Here is a 19,263-nt window from a genome sequence, read left to right as displayed (position 1 = left end):
GGGCTCATGCACAGTTAAAATATTAAAAAAAAAACTATTTTAAGATTCGAAATTTCGCCCGAAAAATAAGTTTGTCTTCAAAAATTTAAATGCCACTTTATAAATAAAAAAACATTTGATTTTTCAAATTTTTTTTTAGAAAATCGTTAGAGCGGTTTTTTTTTAAATTAATTTTTTATATATAAAATTTTCCAATTTTGTTCTAAAAATATTTTTGGTACGCAGTTGCTTAGAGATTGTAATTATACGCTATACGTTTGAATTTCGTAAAAAAATGTTGAAACGTTTTTGACATATCGAATTTTGAAAAAATAAAATTCAATATTTTTTTAAAAATCCAAACAATAAAAAATTGCACTTTTGATAATCAAATATTGTTAAAGCAATATAAGAGCTTATTCAGAAAAAAAATTATTGAAATCGGTTTATAAATTGGTGAGAAAATTAAAAAACAAAATAACGGTTCTATGAGCGGTACCTTTCCTGAGCAATACAAAAATTTGTTTTTCTTATTAAAAGAAGCCAAGTTTAAAAATAAAATTTTAGAGAAAATTTAAAGAAAATCTATCGGTTTGTTTTTGAGAAAATTCGAATTTTCGTTTTTTGACCAAAAAAATTGTATGGTGGCCACTGTTAGTTTTGATCTTAAAAAAAAAATGAAAAAAACGCCTAACGCGAATCTGCTAAAAACCTTAACTTCCAAGTTTGAACTCAATCGACCCAATGGTTTAGGCTGTAGGAGCGTGGACAGACAGGCAAAACCGACCGGACGGAATCGCGGGACCCACTTTTTTCGACTTGTCTACCATCGTAATATGATGTTTGATTAAAATCTCGAGTTCGAAATTTTGCACGAATGCAAAACTTGCCATATAGTTCCTATATGTCGCAAGTAAAAAATGGGAAGCATGATGAAGCAGGCAATAACAACTATCTTGAAAATTTGTTCATACGCCCAATTCTTTGCACCATTTTTTTGTATTTTCACAGTTTTCAAAATCCTGTAAACTTTTGTTTGTTGGTTCCTAAAATCGGATGATGTTTTTTGGAAAGAAACTACTTTTGACTGAAGATTGGACCAGGAACATAATATGAATCGGATATTCAGTCCTATTCCAAAAACACTGCACAAATTCACCAACTTTTGACCAATTGACGATCCAGGGGGGGTCATATGAGCCAAAAAGCTTATACAGTTAAGTTGTGTAAGTAAAGATTTAATTTAAAGATTTATTAGTGATTTAACGACATTCACAAAAAAGTGGTGTCAAAAACAACTCAAATTGTGATTTACGCTCAATTTAGAACTTGAAAAAACTTTAGTCATGCTTTAAATTATTTTCATAAAATTTGTTCTAAGAAAAAGAGCAAATATTTAGGTTCTTAAGAAGAAACCTTGAATAAGAGATCATCAATTTTATATTAAGTTGCCTTTGAATTCCTTAAACTAGCCTTTAATTTTATTATTACATTTTTTTGACACAGAAATAGTGATTATTGAAGTAATTTGTACTGCATAGGAACATATTATAGGAACTATGTTTATATTATGTAGCAAGTTTTGCATAAGTAAACAATTTCAAACTAGAGTTTTTAATCAAATATGACATTATGACGGTAGAGAATTCAAAAAAAGTGGGTACCTCTATTTCGTCCGTCTGTCTGTCTTTCCTGGCCCCTACAGTCCAAACAATCGTTCTGATTGAAATTATTAAGATTTTTAGCTGATTAGTGTAGGGAGTTTTATAATTTTTTATAATACAAAAAATAACAGCAGTCCCCACAAAAATTTTTTGGTTCAAACATATTTTATTTTCTAAAACTTTCTCAAAATTGTGTGTTCTTAATTTGGCTTCTTACTACAAGAAAAAAATATTTTCGTATTGCTACAGGAGGGTACACCTCAAAAAAATCTTTATTTTGTTTTTAAGTTTTCCCAAGAACTAATGGAACGATTTCAAAATTCTTCTCTTTCTGTGCAAGCTCTTGTCAATGATCAAATTGATTATGATTTTTATGATCAAAAATGTATTTTTTTAGTTTTTAATAAAATACTAATTTTGTTTGCAAAACTCGATATCTCAAAAAGGGGACAACATTTTTTACGAAATTTGAATGTAAAATGTTCATATATTTATAAGCTCTTTATTTAGTGCTTATACCAAAAATATTTTTAAGACAAAATTTAAAATGATTTTCGAAAAAATAGGTTAATCTAGATTTTTTGACAAATAAACTGGCATTTGAATTTTTGAGAAGAATTTATCTTGGAGGTACATTTTTAAATCTTAAAATATAGGCAATATTTTTTAACAGACTTTTTGGAAGAAATTATCAAGTTCTTGCGACCCAGTCGTGCATTTCATTTCTTTCAAAATTGGTTTTCTGTTGAATACAAAAGATCTTAAAAAATTAAATAAATCTACTTTTGAAGTGAATTTGCTTTGCATGCTCTAGAACTTAGATTCAAATATGAATTTCAATAATACAAATGTCCCAAAAAATCAAGTGACACTTTTTTTAAATTAATGGCTAAGTGAAAAACATAATAAACGTTTCATATCTATTGATATAAAAGCTTTGAAACGTGCAATTTGTAACGGGTACAAAACTTTTCTTCACAACTTATTTGTTTACTTACCTAACTTTTTTTTAATTTATTTTTTTTTAGATAAATTATGTTCTTAAATACACCTATTTCATTAAATTCAAGAACCAAACCTTTTTTTTCAGCGTTCTTCACATTAATAGAAATGAAAACAAGAAAAGTGTGTTTTGTTTTTGAAAAAAAGCAACGTTTCAAAACAATTTCCTACATTTCTGCACGAAATGTACCAAAAACCATCTAAGCTATTGTATTTTAGCTCCTAAATATAGCATATTTAGACAAGTGTTCGAATCTTGGAATGCTTTCATATGAGTCATCCAAATTAAATAGTTGCACCATAATTTGCTGGACAAAAGTGTTCTACATAATTTGATAACTAAAGTTGTCATTTTAGCAATTATTAAATTTTGTTAGCATTCTTTACAAAACATTAGAGAACATTTTTAATGGTTGAGTAAAAACTCATCTAAATGTGTGACCCCAATTATCTTTATTTTTTTAACATATAAAGTACAAAAGATTAACGAGCATGGCTTAAAAGCCGTCTGCCGATTATATCTAAAATTATTACATTAAAATTTACATTTATAAATTTTAAACACAGCAAGACAATTGAAAATGAAAAAGTGTAGAGTATTTAACATTAAATATAATTTTGCCAGGTAGCATAGACATATTTTAACAAAATAATCACAAACACGCTTCAGCTTCGGCTTCGTCTGCGGTGGCCTTGCTTCGAGGTTGCTTTGAAAGACATTTCTATTATTTCATCCCTCCAAAGAGCAAATATTTTGTTTGTTGACATTTTTTTACAGCTGATGACCTGTCAGACAAAGCAAATGTTCAGATAATTGAACTAGAGCTTCCGTTTGGAGTCACATTACGTTACATTACGTTCTTTTCCTTACGATTGTCAAACGAAACGTGAGGTCGAAGCTTCATTGTGATAGCATGCATTGAATTCCTATGGCTGAACTCGTAAACGTCAGGCGAAGCCGAAGCTGAAGCGTGTTTGTGATTCAGCCATGAACTAGAGCTTCCGTTTGGAGTCACATTACGTTGTATTACGTTCTTTTCCTTACGATTGTCAAACGGAACGTGATGGCAAAGCTTCATTGTGATAGCATGCATTGAATTCCTATGGCTAAACTCGTAAACGTCAGGCGAAGCCGAACCTGAAGCGTGTTTGTGTTTCAGCCATTAGAGTTTAAGATTTTATTTTTATCAGTTCTAAATAAAACTAATAGAAGGTAATGTAAATATATTGCAAAAGTTAAATTTAAAAACAAAAAGGAACAAATTTAAACTAGTGTATTTACTCGTAACTTTAAAAGATTGATAAATTAATTGATTAAACAGTGATGGAAGATTAAGGGATTCAACATTAACTTAAAGCTTTTAGTTTAGCTAAAACAAAATAATAGATTGATTCTAAAAGAAATAAACATAAGTATTTCTGTAAGCGATAGCTTCAGTAACAAACCGGATACGAACTTTCCAACCACATTCACCATTTAGAATTGAGTAACTCTCTTCTGTAGAAAGAAAGCTTTTCCTAAAGTATAAACGTCGAATTTCTTTGAGTATTGGACATCTTTCTAGGAATTGATAAACGTTTTCGATTCGATTAAGGTTGCAAAGATTACAATTATGATTTATATCAACCCTATGAGGTCTGTAATTTAGCTCTAGCATTTCAGTTCGGATCTTAAATATTAAACTCATCTCGTTAACTGTGAAATCTTTTTACGAATATAATTAGCTTCGGCTTCAGTTTGCTGTATATCGTTCTTGACATGGACTCTTTAGCACAGTTCAAAGAATTTTGAAATATTTTTTCGTCAATTGCTGAGATGCAGTCATAGAATTCATCCTTAAAACGAACCAAAGTTATTCAAGGCTAAATTCAATGTCGTATTATATTTAGCAGCTAATTCTTGCCAATCTTTGAACGGCGGCGTGTAACAACGCTGATGTGCAATCATGAGTACTTCTCTTTGAAGATTATTATCACATCTCTTTAAAACTTTGACAATATAGTCTGCATTTGACTTGAGGTTTTTTAAGAAAATTGGAGGTAGCCCAGATTCTATATATATTGCGTAGTTAAGTGTGTTAAAAGGGACCTTAAATATACGTTTGAAGAAATAACTGTGGATAACTTTAAAGTCTTCACATACATCGTAACCATACACTTCGTTAGCATAACATAGTGAACTTTTAATTGTTGCATCAAATACTGTGGATTTTACCATCGGTTCAATACATTTGTTATTAAAAAAACTTGACCAAATGCAGATAATGGCTGATATCGCAACTGATGTTTATTATGTTATTAAAAAAATTAAGTATGTAAAATTTTTAACTACCTCTATATTTTCAACATTAAGGTTCCAAGAACGGTCATTTCTGACATTGCGATTATTAGATCTAAAAACAATAATCTTCGACTTGATGTATTTATTTGAAGATCCCAAGAGTTAAAATACTGGTTAAGTTTGTTCATTTTCAATTTTGGAGTTACTTCATTATCAGTAAGAATGACAAGGTCATCCGCATATAATAGCACCTTAATAAGCAAATCACAATAATATACATACATGAAACACTGTCTCTAATGTCGTAAATAAAAGGTGAAAAAAGCAAAGGACTCAAAATGCAACCTTGCGGGACACTGACTTCCGTCTTAAATTGCTGCGAAGAGATTCTACTATTAGAAACCACCGCTGTTGTATTTGAAAGAAGTTTCTCATATATTCTTAAAAAATTTGTTGATAACCCAACACCTACTATTTTGAAAAGTAATAGTTTTCTGTTTATAGTATCAAAGGCAGCTTTAAAATCTACAAAAAAAGCATAGAGATTAGTTTTCTTATCCAAAAAACGTTTAGTGACATTAGTTATAGTAAAAATTTGATCAACTGTAGAGAGGTAAGCTCGTTGTTTGTTTCAACCCTAGGAACAACTCTAAGATTTGTTAAGATTGAGAACAGAGATACCTCTGTAGTTTTTCGGGAGATTAGGATCTTCCTTTTTATAGATCGAAAAAATGGATGACTCTTTGAAATTCTTTGGTATTTCTTCGTTGTTGAACACTCGGTTAAGTAAAAACAATATATGTATGTTCTAAAAATTGTGAGCTGGCATTTTTCAAAAACTCGGCTGGGATGCCATCAAAACCCGAAGCCTTATTGTTTTTCATTTTTTCTTAGGCAAAAAGTAGTTCTTGCATTGAGAACGGAGAGTCTAGTTCTTCGATGTAAATAAAAGGTAACGCAAAACATATGTAAGATTGGTTAGGATCTACTTTTGTAAGTTTTTCGAAATATGAACCTATCATTTCGATACTAATTGGAAAAACATTCGATCTGTTTCGGTTACCTTAAATTCGTACATTTTTCCTGAATTCTTTAGCATCCCTGCATTGAATCATATTAAGAGCTATTTTTTCCACAAGATAAGAAATAAGTAATGATTTTTTACAAGAAAAAATACAAATCTTGATGGACTTGTAGCTCACCTCAGGAATGTTTTGTATAAAAAATCCCATCAAGTTCAAATTATTTGTTTTGAGAATTCAAAGCTATTGACAAACACTAAGTGAAAAGAAGTATCAAAATGTTGACCATTAGTATTTTACAAATAAACGTTTTTCATCTACAACGAAACTTTAACTTAGCCTAGAATAAGTCTCAGAATGTCAGTTAAAAAAAAAAGAAACAAAAAATGGTAAATGCTGTCGTAAATTTTCTATTTTTTATAAATTCGTTAAATTTGAAAAAGTTAAACATTTCGATCACATATACAATACGGATCTTATTTTTACAATCTTAATCGCGCAAAGTATTTAACAATAATGATAACGTAGCAAGGTATTTTTAAGGACTCCGTTTTTGAGTTTAGGTAAAATACCATGCAAGCGTATTTCTGCTTGTCATTTTTATTTTTCCTACCTGTAAAATGCAAATATTTCAATTCGGATAAATTGAAAAGTTTTTACATAACTAACATTATTTTTTGTCATTATTGTTCTTTAAATGGCGCCCAGCAAAAAGCATTTGTGGTATGTTTTAGAATTGATTGAATGAAAAAGCATTTAATGAATTTATAATGTAAATAGTTAAGAAAAAACTAACAAGAAACTAAATTCTAATAAAAACCGTAAGAACTAAATCAACATACAAATATAACTTAAGTACACTGAATTCTTTTATGCGCACTTTACTAAAAACCTTTCTCTAAAATTTTACAGGGTCCACCTGGACTAGATGGAATGAAGGTACTAATATAAAAAACTAAATTTCATATACCACTTTACATAAGTCATATTTATTTTTATAACTTTCTATTTGTTCAATTAAAATAGGGTGCTCAAGGTGAAACCGGTCAAAAGGGAGAACGAGGGGATCCTGGGCTTCCAGTAAATAGAATAATATCCTAAGCAATCTTATCTTCCCAAATTAAATTTTGTTCAATTTAAGGGAACCGATGGTATACCGGGACAGGAGGGACCGAGAGGTGAGAAGGGTTCGAGGGGTGATCCAGGTCCGCCAGGTAAACGAGGAAGAAAAGGAGATCGTGGTGACAAAGGCGAACAGGGAGTTCCCGGTCTAGATGCACCTTGTCCGCTTGGATCAGATGGCTTACCACTACCAGGTTGTGGTTGGAGACCGCAAAAGGTAAATACATATACATACCTTCTTTTATTGGTTTACGGTTTTGGTTGGTGTGTTATTTGTATTTTTATTAAACAACGTATGAATTTTCAACGGCTTATCTTTAAATGATAAGTCCTAAAAATACAAAGTAGTTTGTTAAGGGCTTTGCATGAATTTGTTTAAGAATTTAATAGCTTATTCTAGTTGCATACTAACAATTTAAATGTTAACCCCTCAAACATAATAAAACGAACAGGAGCCAGCCATATCTACTCCCATCCACAAAGACTATCTGCCGGATGTGACAGCACCGGAGAACAATGCCAGTGATTATGAACAAGAAGAAGACGAAGAAGAAACTGGTGAGGGCGAGGAAGAATATGATGATTATCAAGACAACATGCACAACTCGGACTAAATAAAACAAACATTAAAACTATCCTGCTTCTTTTTTAAAATTTGTAGACTTTTTAGTTGCTAAATAATGTTGAATTTTGTGTAACAATAATTTTTATTTAACTATGATTGGTACAGATAGTAGAGAATTCATAGAAATAGTTTGAAATTTTAATTGGCGCCCAAGCAAAGAATCCTTTGAGTCTAACTTATAACCAAACCACTGCTTTTAAGAACTCAGGTTGCTGAGTTGGCAATTTGTATCATCATCTTTTGTAGCTTCTTTTTTTAGCACTTGTAACTGTTTGGCACCATAATACACAAATCCTTCGTAAGTCTACTAAATTATTTGTTTAAGCTCTGTACCTGTATCTTTCTTTGAAACTTTCGTCAGTAAAAACAAAAAGGAATCACTTCTTTTAACCTAAACAATTCACCAATTTATTTAAGTAACTTAAATAACTTAATTCTTACATAGGCACTAAGCGCTGATTAACAATTAATTAATTCCAAAAACATATGCGGTAGCTGGGTATTTTTGTATGGCTTTCTGGGAACTAATTTGCACAAAAAGATATAAAATGACAAACAAAAATAACAACACACATGTATTTTTTTAAAACAAATAAATTTCAGGGAACTTTTCAAGACTGGCTTATCGAAGAATTCAATTTATTAAAAAAATCACAAACTAAAAATTAGACAACAAAATAACAAGTCAAATAACAAAAACCAATAAAAAATAAAAAAATATTAATAATTTAGAGAAAATAGATATTTACAAGTACCTACCTATTGAACAAAGTGCAGGACAGCTTTCTTCCAATCGAGTCATGTAGTTTACACATAATAATTAATATGTTTTTATTTTTGTTTATTAAATATTTTTGTATTAATTTTATAATTCGAATTTATTTCATGCCGTTTTGTAAAAGAAAATAATAAATTAGTGATTAAAACGGGCTATGCCACTGAAATAAATGTTAACATTCTAAAATATTATATTATGTTATTATGAAAAATAAAAATAAAAATAAAACATGTACGTACCGTTTAAGTTTATAAGTATTTTGTATTTATAGAAATAATAATAATAATAACAAGCGAAGAAATAATTTTAATAAAGATCAATTTTTAAGTAAATAAAACATTTGATGTAGGTATATTATTTGAAAAATATTCAAATATGAGGTGTTTATTGGTAACTGAAAGGATAAGTATAAAATAAGACTTGATTAATTTTATTGAGTTTATCTTCATAACGATAATTTTAATAAATGCATTCCAATCGAAAACTTTCAATTGATTAATAAGGTTAGGTTTGACGGGGTGATGTAACGGTAGGCCTAAAAACATCCCACTCGGATCACTGTGGATTCATTGGCTGCGTTCAATCTCAGACAGATATACATATTTTACGTGTAAAATAACATCTGGTCAAAAACAGCTGAGATGTCAAAACAGGAATCCAATCAAGAAACTTGGAAACTGATTTCAGCTTTTTGTATTTGTTGGTAAGCAAAAATACAAACCGTTAGTTTAAGTTGTATTTGAGGATGATCTGTAAATAATAGACTTTATAGCACAATAATACATGAAGCTTTGCAAATTGATTTCAATAGTCACAACTAGTTAAATCTTTACTACTTAATTCTTCGTTAAGGCTAAGGGCGCCTCCCTGAACTATCCTGATTTTTGGCCGTAGATTCCTAGCAACCCTGCAAGTTTCAAGCGCCTCGGTAACCTGGGGAGTCATTCCGTAATTTCCGAAACGATAATCGTCAAAACGATTATCATTAACGATTTCGTCAATAATTTGCTTCACGTAACTTTATCTATCGTCTCGTTCATTCGTTTTCAGTATAAGTTCGTTAAGTATATTCAAAATGTCAAAATGAACTCAACGAAAGATAAGCTTGTTCATTAACTTGAAAATGTTATTAAACTTGGTTTTTCTCTATGGGAAATTTTGAAAATTTGCAAAAAATGTATTGTTATTAAACATGCCAACTATTTTGTGATGTTTATTGTCACTTTTTGTGTTTTTATTTGTTGCCGCCGAAGACAAAACTATGACATCAAAATGTTTGTTCAATGTCCGATATTTTTGTAAATCAGCTGCAGTAATAAACCCAATTTTGTCCAAGGGAAGGAAGTGAAGACTCATTTTATCCACAGGGAACATAACTTGGCTTGAAAACCACTTAGGATTAGTGCTTTGTGCAAGAGCGATACTAAAATCGTTGCCTGTCGAATATACCAATGTTCCTCAGCCCCAAAATTTCAATAGTGAAAGCAAATTTTAATATTGCATACATTATGTTTGCAGAACGACAACCGTCTTGCAAATTTATTGTTTACAATATCATTATAAAGTCCTCTTTTGCAATTTCAAAACAACAATTGTTTTATTTATTTAATAACAATTAAGTGCGATTACCATTGTTTTGTATATTAATAAAATGCACGACTGGGTAACACGAACTTGCTCCTGTATGCAAAAAACCGTTGATTTTCAAATTTTTTTTTGAAAATCGTTAGAGCGGTTTTTTTAAATTAATTTTTTATATATAAAATTTTTCAATTTTGTTCTTAAAATATTTTTAGTATGCAGTTGTTTTGAGATTAAAAATATACTCTATATATATGAATTTTGTAAAAAACTGTTTACCCGTTTTTGAGATTTCGAATTTTGAAAAATAAAAATTCAATATTTTTTTAAAAATCCAAACAATTAAAAATTTCACTTTTGGTAATCAAATATTGTTAAGACACAATAAGAGCTTATTCAGAAAAAAAAATTATTGAAATCAGTTTATAACTTATAAAAATTAAAAAAACGAAATAACGGTTCTATAGGCAGTTCCATTCCTGAGCAATACAAAAATGTGTTTTTCTTATTAAAAGAAGCCAAGCTAAAAAATAAAATTTAAGAAAAAATAAAAAAAAATCTAATGGTTTGTTTTTGAGAAAAATTCGAATTTTCGTTTTTAGACCAACAAAATTGTATGGGGGCCACTGCTAATGCTGATCTTAAAAAAAATGAAAAAAATGCCTATCGCGAATCTGCTAAAAACCTTAACTTCCAAGTTTGCACTCAATCGACCCAATGGTTTAGGCTGTAGGAGCGTGGACAGACAGAAACAACCGACCGGACGGAATCGCGGGACCCACTTTATTCAACTTCTCTACTATCGTAATATCATGTTTGATTAAAATCTCAAGTTTGAAATTTTGCACGTATGCAAAACTTGCCATATAGTCCCTATATGTCGCAAGTAAAAAATTATTACGTATGGGTTTAGAAAAGATAGAAGGTCCCATTCATCTCTTAATTTTCTTCGTGACCAAATTCATTGTATTTTTTTTTTTTTTTTTTGGGTTCTCATTTTTTAACAAAACTAAACTACACCGAAACTTTTTTACTTCAATTTGCTTCGTTATTAATGGAAATTAACAGCAGACGATACCTACTTAGCTATCGGACAAACGCTATCGTTTTGACGACTATCGTCGAAACGCTATCGTCTAACGATTATCGTTTTACGGAATGACCCCCTGTTGTTTGTGTGTTTAATGACACTTTCATTGGTCAATATGGCTCGGATGAAGCATCTAGAACTGCTTGGTGTAGTTCTCATGGCATTAGTAGTACCTATACATACTATTCTCCTAGTTATTGAAATATTTTTAAGATTGGTGACCTTTTTAAGTTTTACCCACCATATCAAACATGACACTTCTTCCAAAAATTCTATTGCAGGTAACTGAAGCTTTCCTTTCTCTTACTTTTATGTTCTCTTTCCCGTTAAATTTGCGATCTATAGTCTGTCCGATAAAAATTGGCAGTACAGGGAAGATAGGGATATGTGCATCTCGTTCGCACTCTTTTCCTACGCATAAGTACCTTTCTCAAAAAAACTCTTACAGGGTTGCCGTAATGCGCATTTTGAATTTGAAAAAGCTAAAAAAAATAACTGCAGGGTTACCATTCTTCTTTTTTACATTGAAATTTCATTTCGTTCATAATTATATATGAAAATGAAATAAATGAAATGAAATATTTCTTTCTAATAATACACTTTTTCGCTGGCGACTGGCAAACTTAAAGCCAAGATTTTTTGTCAAAATCGTGTGCAAGTAAGACCTGCTGATTTTGTTGATGTTGACATTAAGTTTTACCTCTTTCAGGATTTTGTCAAGCGTCGGTAATTCATTATTTGAAAAAAATTGGTGAACTATTTGTCTAATTGCACATTTATCAAAATCATCAATTTTAATTTTGCGACCAGATTGGTTTTTCTTTTTTGGTGGTGAGTTGTGGCCTTTGGTGCTGTTTTCCTTCAGAAGTCTGTATACTGTTCGTTCAGATACAGAAAAAATTACAACAACCTGCTTTACAGCCTCGGTTTTGCTTTGCAGGTTCTTACAAATAGCTTTTGTCGCCTCAACTATTTCTTTTTTTTTGTCGGCACTCAAGTCCTTTGAGCCTGTTGATGTTGAAGCCATTTTTAATTTGCACAACAAAAACACAACAATAAAATACAAACAACACCACAAAATCATAAAGATAATATACAAACAAAACAACAAAGGCACAACACTAAAAAACAAACCACACAACAATAGAACAACAACAGCACAACAAAATTATTACAATAATGCACAAAAATAACTCGCAAAATGAACAAACCTACCGCCCGGCACAAGAATCTACGCAAATAATATACTTCCTCAAATAAAATGGCTTTGATTTTTATAACTGCATTTTAACTGCTTTCCAGAACTTTAAAAGAAATGCAAAAGTCAAAACACAACACGATAACACTCATCGTTAAGAACTTTTAAAAAAGCTCTCAAAGCAAAAGCTCCTCAACAGAAACCCATTGAAAAAGTAAGAAAAAAATACGAAGTGAGTTAAGAAATTGAAAAAGGCAACTCTGAATGTGTGTGATTTAATGAGGGTTGAAAAGCAGCAGAGAACGATCAGTGCATGCTCAAGTGTGTGCCAGGTAGGTCGTTGTGTGATCTACGTTGGATGCCATCGAAAATTCATGGGTGTTTTATTAAACTTTTTAAAGGAGTTTCCTTCAATTGGGTATGGTGTAGAAAATAGCGCGCCACTGATTTTTAAAAAGCTCTCCCATAAGGCCTGTACTGCCAATTTTTATCGGACAGACTATAGTATTAGAATTTTAATTTATTTATGCTTAGGAGCCAAATCAAGGGAGATAATACCCCACCTTTCGGTATGCCTCTACATGTCCTAACTTTTAACTTGCTGTCACCCATTTCTGCATTTACAATTCTTATATGAAACACGGAATAAATCCACTTTGACAACATTGATTCTTTGTTGACGGAATCCAAGGCTTGTCGAATAACACTGCGAGTGACTTTGTTAAAGGCGCCTTCTGTTTCCAAGAATGCTTCTAAGGTGATTTCTTTAGAGTGAATTGATTTTTAATTTGTATTTCAATGAATAATTAAAACTTCCCAGAAAAAATCGGTCAAATCGCTGCTTATGTTTCTTGATTGACATGGGTCAGACTTGTCTACCAGTTTTTCTTCCTGGCAATCAAACTGCGCTATTCCAATACGTTTTCCTGGCCTTAATTCAAATCCGACTCAAAAATTGCTCTATCAAGTCTTTTTTTCAGATATAAAATTTAAAAATTTTAAATACAAAAGACATAACAAGGCTGTATAAGAAGTTATTTTTGTTCAATATAAGGAGTCATTTTTGTACAGTAAAATTGAAGATGATTTTTCAAATCTATAGTTTCCTACCTTTAACATCAATTTTAAGTATTTATTTAGTATTTCATAAAATGTTGGAAAAATCTGCAGAAGTTGTTAAACTTCACTTTTCTTACATAAATCTTAAAGAAACGCTGGACCATTAGCACAAAACAAATTTCAACATGTAATGTAGGAAAAAATAATGTAGAAAACGGGTATTTTGAATTTTTTTTGAAGAACGGTTTTAAAATCTGCACTAAAAATTTACTCAAAAACGTATTTTTTAAAACAGAGAAACTATTAAATTCAAGGTTTTTCAAAAGTTCAAAAAAGCCGACTCCGCTTTTTCTTAGATGCAGTTCATGTTTGATTTAGCTTACTGTACAATTTAGGTGCAGAAATGGCGTATGTGTTTGGAATTGATTATTTAATTTAAACAAAAATGCATAATGCAGAAGTGGCGTAAGCGGGTTACGCCATTTTTGTCCTACGAAAAATTGCGTGCAGAAACAATGTTTCAACAATTTCGTGTATAAGTAAGCTATGGATGAAACATAAGCAAATAAAAAATATAAAAAGGCTTTGATATCCAAAAATATCCTCAAGAATTTTTTACAAGCAAAATAGATAAAAAATAGCGATTGATGAGAAATAAATAACATAATATGAAAACTGGTTCGACAGCGTTGATATGGTCAAAGGAAGAGCAAGAGATTCTTTGAATGAAATTCTTGTCCTGTTTTTGAATTAATTTAATAAAAAACTTGTTTCATTTTCGTACAAAAGAGATAACTCAAATTCGAGATCAACGTTCACTTCATGAGTTTCAGTCCTTTTAAATATTTGTGCACATTTTCCTTAGGATAAGGTTTAACAGCAATGCATGTGGGAATATTTTCAGGTTGTTCAATCCACAGCTTATGACTGATGTCATTTTCTTTTAACTTTTCACTTAATGCTTTTATGCTGTCTTCATCTTTGATCTGAAATATGTAAGCAAACAATAGTAGATAGATTTCATAAAAACATGTAAATGACTTGTTTATACTTCAAGGACAACTTTGTGCATATTGTCTAGATCCTGAAGGTACTTCCTTGTATCAGAATCTTCACTATTTAAATGCATAACAGCTGCCGTGGCATGACAACATTGGGCGATAACAGCTCCTAGTGGCCAATTAAGAACTGATTTTAAATCACTACGAACAATTATATACTGTACTATGTTGGACATTCTATTTTAATTTCTATTAACTAATAAACTTTAATAGAAGTTGTATTCTTCTCCAGGAATATAAACTAGGGGAAATAAATTCTTCTTGATATATCATTTTGTGGTTGGTGGTGCTAGTGGCAGATGGAATTATATCATGAGATATATTCTGACAGTTGAAGTTTCATTTCCATTTGACAACTAAAATCCATAACATTCCTTTGTACACAATTGATAATTTTAAGCGGACAACACAATCAACAAGTGCTTCTGGCTTTTAAGCAAAGTTTATATTAATTTGAATAGTACTATCAAGAAGGTGCAATAACTTCATACATTTTTTGAGAAAATTCAAATTTTATTAATTTCCCATACGAAGTTATTGTAATTGGTCCGATTTGTGGAATTGAAAATGTTGACATTTCAAGGTCCCTAGAGTCGAAATAAAAAATGTTTAGAGATGTATGTGCGTGTGTGTGTACATACATCCATGCGTCCGTACTTCCGTAAGTTCTGCAACTTTCATTCGTCGTCTATAGCTCAAGAACCAATGGAGATATTGACTTCAAATAAATTTTGTTACACAGATATTAATAAAGAATCATGCAGAAAGGACTCTCAAACAAATTGAGTTGGTGCTATTTTACCATAGAAATTTAAAAAAAAAGATCAACGATTGACGCTAGCGACTTAAGTTAAATTTTATAATATACATTGTAAGGTGATAAAGTTTTTCGTAAATATAAAAAAAATGAAAAAAAAAATATTTTCCCCCTCGAATATTTTACGAACAAAAAATGTTTTTATCTTCAAAATAATTGTATGCAACGAAAAATAACGTATTTGATATCTGGTCCAATTATGAGAAAAATCGAATTGACAGTTTTTGTACAAAAATTTAAAAAAATAAAAAAAAACGATACTAAAACTTGGTAAAAATTTAATTTCAACTCAATTATCTTTTCAAAAAATAAGAAAAATGACTTCAAACTAATTTAACTCACAGAAAATATTATTTTCTATATTTACCTAATTTTTATAAAAATCAAACGGTCAGTTTCTTATACGAAATTAAAATCTACAAAAAGACAGTCCAACCCAACGCATGATGAGCAGCGTTGGGTAATATTAAAAACTTAAATTCAAAATGAGTGCTGCATATCTCAAATAATTTTTTTTAAAGAAATTTTGAACGAAATAAAGCCCACACCATGCGTGCAAAAAATTAGTGATGCTGTTATGCAAGTCACCAACACTCATATTGTTCTTGTCAAATGTGATTGCTATAGCAGAGACTGTAAAACTCCATTCATTAATATGAATATCGATCTCTCAGCTCAACATTTTACGCTAGAGATAAATTCTTCATACAAATCTCGGAATATGGACTAATAAGGTCCACTGACTATATAATTGATGACAGACGATCATCTCATTTTAATCGTTTTACATTGATAAAAACCTCTCAATTGTTAAATAGTTACATACAGTCGTATTTATAAAGCTGTGTAGAGGTTACGTGAAGTTACAATGTCTTCTGTCACAAAAGGATACTGTCTTTTGCGGGGAATTGACAAATCCTCAGAGTACCTAATTCTAGACATGAAAAGTGCTTTTTCAAACTAGTTGTTCTTATTCGGCTTAAAACTGAAGGTTGCCTTCATCCTTGACAACATTACTCGTACACAGAAATGGTTGAATGCAATTTATGAAACTATTTGTTTCATTTTGAAAACAGGGATTTGAATTTTGTAAAAGGCCAGAATTTTTGAATAGCATGATCATAAAAGGTAGGAAGGTGTTTAATTTTGATCGGAAGTTAAAAAAAGGTATGTATATCTCTACTCATATTTTTTTAGAGCAATAATTCGAAACGTCCTTCTCCTACATTTAAACATACTCGACAACGTTTTAAAAACTTTCGTTTCAAACGTCTGGCATGTTCTGAGCTTCTTATTTCCTCAGCTGCAGTTTCAATATTCTGCCTAAGTTCAGTAACACTGCGTATTGGCTGGACAAAACTATCTCTTTTAGGCAACCGTAAAATCCAGTGGATTCAAGTCAGGTGACCTAGGGGGCCATGTTATTGTTCCACCATGACCGATCCATCGCTCGGAGAAAGTTCTGTCCAAAAAACTTCTGACATTTCTTCCATAATGGGCTGGACATCCATCTTGCTAAAACCACATGGTCTGGAGCAGGGCGGGAGGAATATCATCCAATAATAAACAGATTCTGTTTTCCAAAAATTTTAAATAATTGTAACTATTAAGTGTGTCGGGCAATTCAAAGGGTCCTATGATTTGTTCATTTAAAATTCCACCCCACAAATTAATTTTAAATTGGCATTGAGATCTTCCCTCTCGTATTAAATGTGGATTTTCTTCCTGCCAACAGTGAATATTGTGCATATTCTCATATCCATCTCGTTTAATGGATAATTCATCAATCCATTAAATTTTGTCAACAAAATCAGGATCTTCTCGGCTTTTATCGATCATAATTTGGAAGAACTCAATTCTTTTAGGGTAATCCCTTTGTAATATGGCCTGGACACGCTGCAGGTGAAAAGGGTTCAGGTTGTTTTGCTTTAGAATCCTGTGAACAGTAGATTTGGGTATTCCAGTTGTTCTTTCAATGGCTCTAGTAGGTTGATTTGGGTGTAATATTTGATTTAAAATTCGAATTCGCTAATCACATTTACTATATTATTTCTAAGGCCAGTTCTATCCTTGGATTTATTTCCAGGAACGCTAAAGACTTCTCTGATCCATATACTCTTAGAGCCTTATATTTTTGATATGTTCGCTCAATGTTAGAATACTGATCATCTACCTGGAATCCTATGTATAAAACTTATATGGCGAGAATTGAACGAATTCAAAAACGCTTTACTAGAATTGCAATTCGGATATTGCGTTGGAACACGGATATGCCTTCATATAACACCAGGTGTTTGTTATTGGGTATTCTATCCCTAGAATCACGACGTATTTATTTCGATGTAATGCTTGTCACAGATTTAATAAATTATAAAATCAATTGCCCTCACTTGATTTCGTTGATTGGCTTTCATGTTCCTTGTCGTTAATTACGTAATAATCGTTTATTTTGTGTACCCTTTCAGAGGGTCAATTATGGAATCAATGAACCCTTAACTCGCTGTTTAAGACAAGCTAATTCTGTTTGTAATGCTATCGATTTTAATTTATATTTAAGTAGGGACTGTTTAAAAAAAAATTGTTAATAATAATAAACTTCGGTGGTTAATGTTAATTGTACAACCTTTTTGTTGTTTTGTTTTATTTATTATTATTTATATAAACTTTCTTTGTTCTAAGTAGTCTTTAAGAGCTGTGTCTCTGCTTGATGAATAAATAAATAAACTATCCTAGTATTCTTCCATATAAGAATTATGAACTCTTATTAATATCCGATGGTCAGGACTTGAAGCATTTGGATATCTTTCTGCATACTTCCTTGCTGCTGCTCTTGCATTTTCGCCACATTCGCCATAAATAAAATGCATCATAGCATATTCAAGTGACGTGTAAGTCATTTTTAGTTTTTTTTTCTTAAATTATTTCTTCTTCCTTCTTTATGAAATAAATAAGGTACCGCACTCTTATAGCTTAACAATTTAATTGGTTTAAAAATGGTGATAATACAAACAGCCATATTACTTATGGGACACCCTGTATATAGCATCTTTGCCTGCATCACTGTTACCAAAATATTGCAAGTGTATAAAAAGCTTTATATTACTTCTTTTTTCGGACAGAAATTCATTTTCCTGAACAGCTGATGCTTTTATGTTCAAAACTAAAACGAATCATTCCATTGATCTGTCCAATTTCTCACAGTTGTAATGACAGATTTCTGGCAGCAAAAATCTGTCGGTGGATTAAAATCAGGAAATTTGTTTTAATGACAGACATTTTTAATGATTGTTCTCAACTATAACTGGCGCCTAATTGTTAGCTTTATGCAATTAAATTGCAAAAGTTATCTCATATTATTCAGTTATTTTTTCCAATTTAAATGCGTTTTTACTATTTAAAAAATTTGAAATACATTTTGACTCTCTTTTTAAGAGACTGAACCTAGTAACTGATTGTTGCTACTTCTTTTCTTTTAAAGCAGTTATTTTTGATTGTCCGAAAATATTTTTCAATTTTCCAAAATTTTTTTTAGCTTTTGTTAGGTTTACTTATGTATTTATTTCACTACACTTTCATAAAGGCTTGCGGCATCATTCTACTGCCAAAAGTTCATTATATTTTATAGGAAGTACAATAAGATATACCACTGGTATACAAAAGAGATACCACTGGTGTATTTACTCCTACTTTTAGGTTTTGACATATGTGTTATTCAGATGTCGTAACATATAAATCTACTTTATATTTTGCTCTGACATGCGGGTTATCAACAATTGGCCAGTTTATACTTCAAAAATTGTCTGTGAATATTTTCAAATGGATTGACAAGATCACGAACGTCATAAAAGTTTGCATATAAACTCAATACAACTATCATCGTGAGGTTAATTATACGGGCTCGGCACCTATTGGCTACAACGACATTAGGTCGTCACATTTGTTTTTAATTCATATTTTGTACATAAAGCTTCCACCGCCATATTG

At 30.9% G+C, this 19,263-nt stretch overlaps 2 protein-coding genes across 11 annotated transcripts in view; one reads left to right on the top strand and one right to left on the bottom strand.

Moving 5' to 3' along the window:
* LOC129953738 (collagen alpha chain CG42342) overlaps positions 1-8,689 on the top strand; it is a 323,626-nt gene extending 314,937 nt beyond the window's left edge. For 6 of the 10 annotated variants that reach the window (XM_056067148.1, XM_056067144.1, XM_056067147.1 and 3 more), the window contains 4 exons: positions 6,861-6,887; positions 6,975-7,028; positions 7,090-7,287; positions 7,523-8,292. In XM_056067148.1, the coding sequence (XP_055923123.1) occupies positions 6,861-6,887; positions 6,975-7,028; positions 7,090-7,287; positions 7,523-7,684 (441 nt within the window). In that variant the 3' untranslated portion in view covers positions 7,685-8,292. The other 4 variants (XM_056067146.1, XM_056067145.1, XM_056067150.1 and 1 more) reach the window with 3 other exon arrangements.
* Positions 8,690-14,141: 5,452 nt separating this feature from the next.
* Positions 14,142-14,737, bottom strand: LOC129939321 (putative peptidyl-tRNA hydrolase PTRHD1). The gene is made up of 2 exons (XM_056047296.1): positions 14,453-14,737; positions 14,142-14,387 (listed from the first exon to the last, which is right to left on the bottom strand). The coding sequence occupies exons 1-2, from the start codon at positions 14,636-14,638 to the stop codon at positions 14,217-14,219; spliced, it is 357 nt and encodes a 118-aa protein (XP_055903271.1). The 5' UTR covers positions 14,639-14,737; the 3' UTR covers positions 14,142-14,216.
* Between the last annotated feature and the right edge of the window lie 4,526 nt (positions 14,738-19,263).

The sequence above is a fragment of the Eupeodes corollae genome, chromosome 1, assembly GCF_945859685.1.
Source record: "Eupeodes corollae chromosome 1, idEupCoro1.1, whole genome shotgun sequence".
Taxonomy (NCBI): domain Eukaryota; kingdom Metazoa; phylum Arthropoda; class Insecta; order Diptera; family Syrphidae; genus Eupeodes; species Eupeodes corollae.
Note: the sequence above shows the minus strand (reverse complement) of the source record. Positions and strands in the feature narration are given on the sequence as shown.

Coding starts and splice junctions, on each gene's coding strand:
- LOC129939321 (XM_056047296.1), bottom strand. CDS start 14,638: ATGTCCAACATAGTACAGTATATAATTGTTCGTAGTGATTTAAAATCA. Junction 14,388..14,452: donor TGCACAAAGTTGTCCTTGAA/GTATAAACAAGT, acceptor TACATATTTCAG/ATCAAAGATGAAGACAGCAT.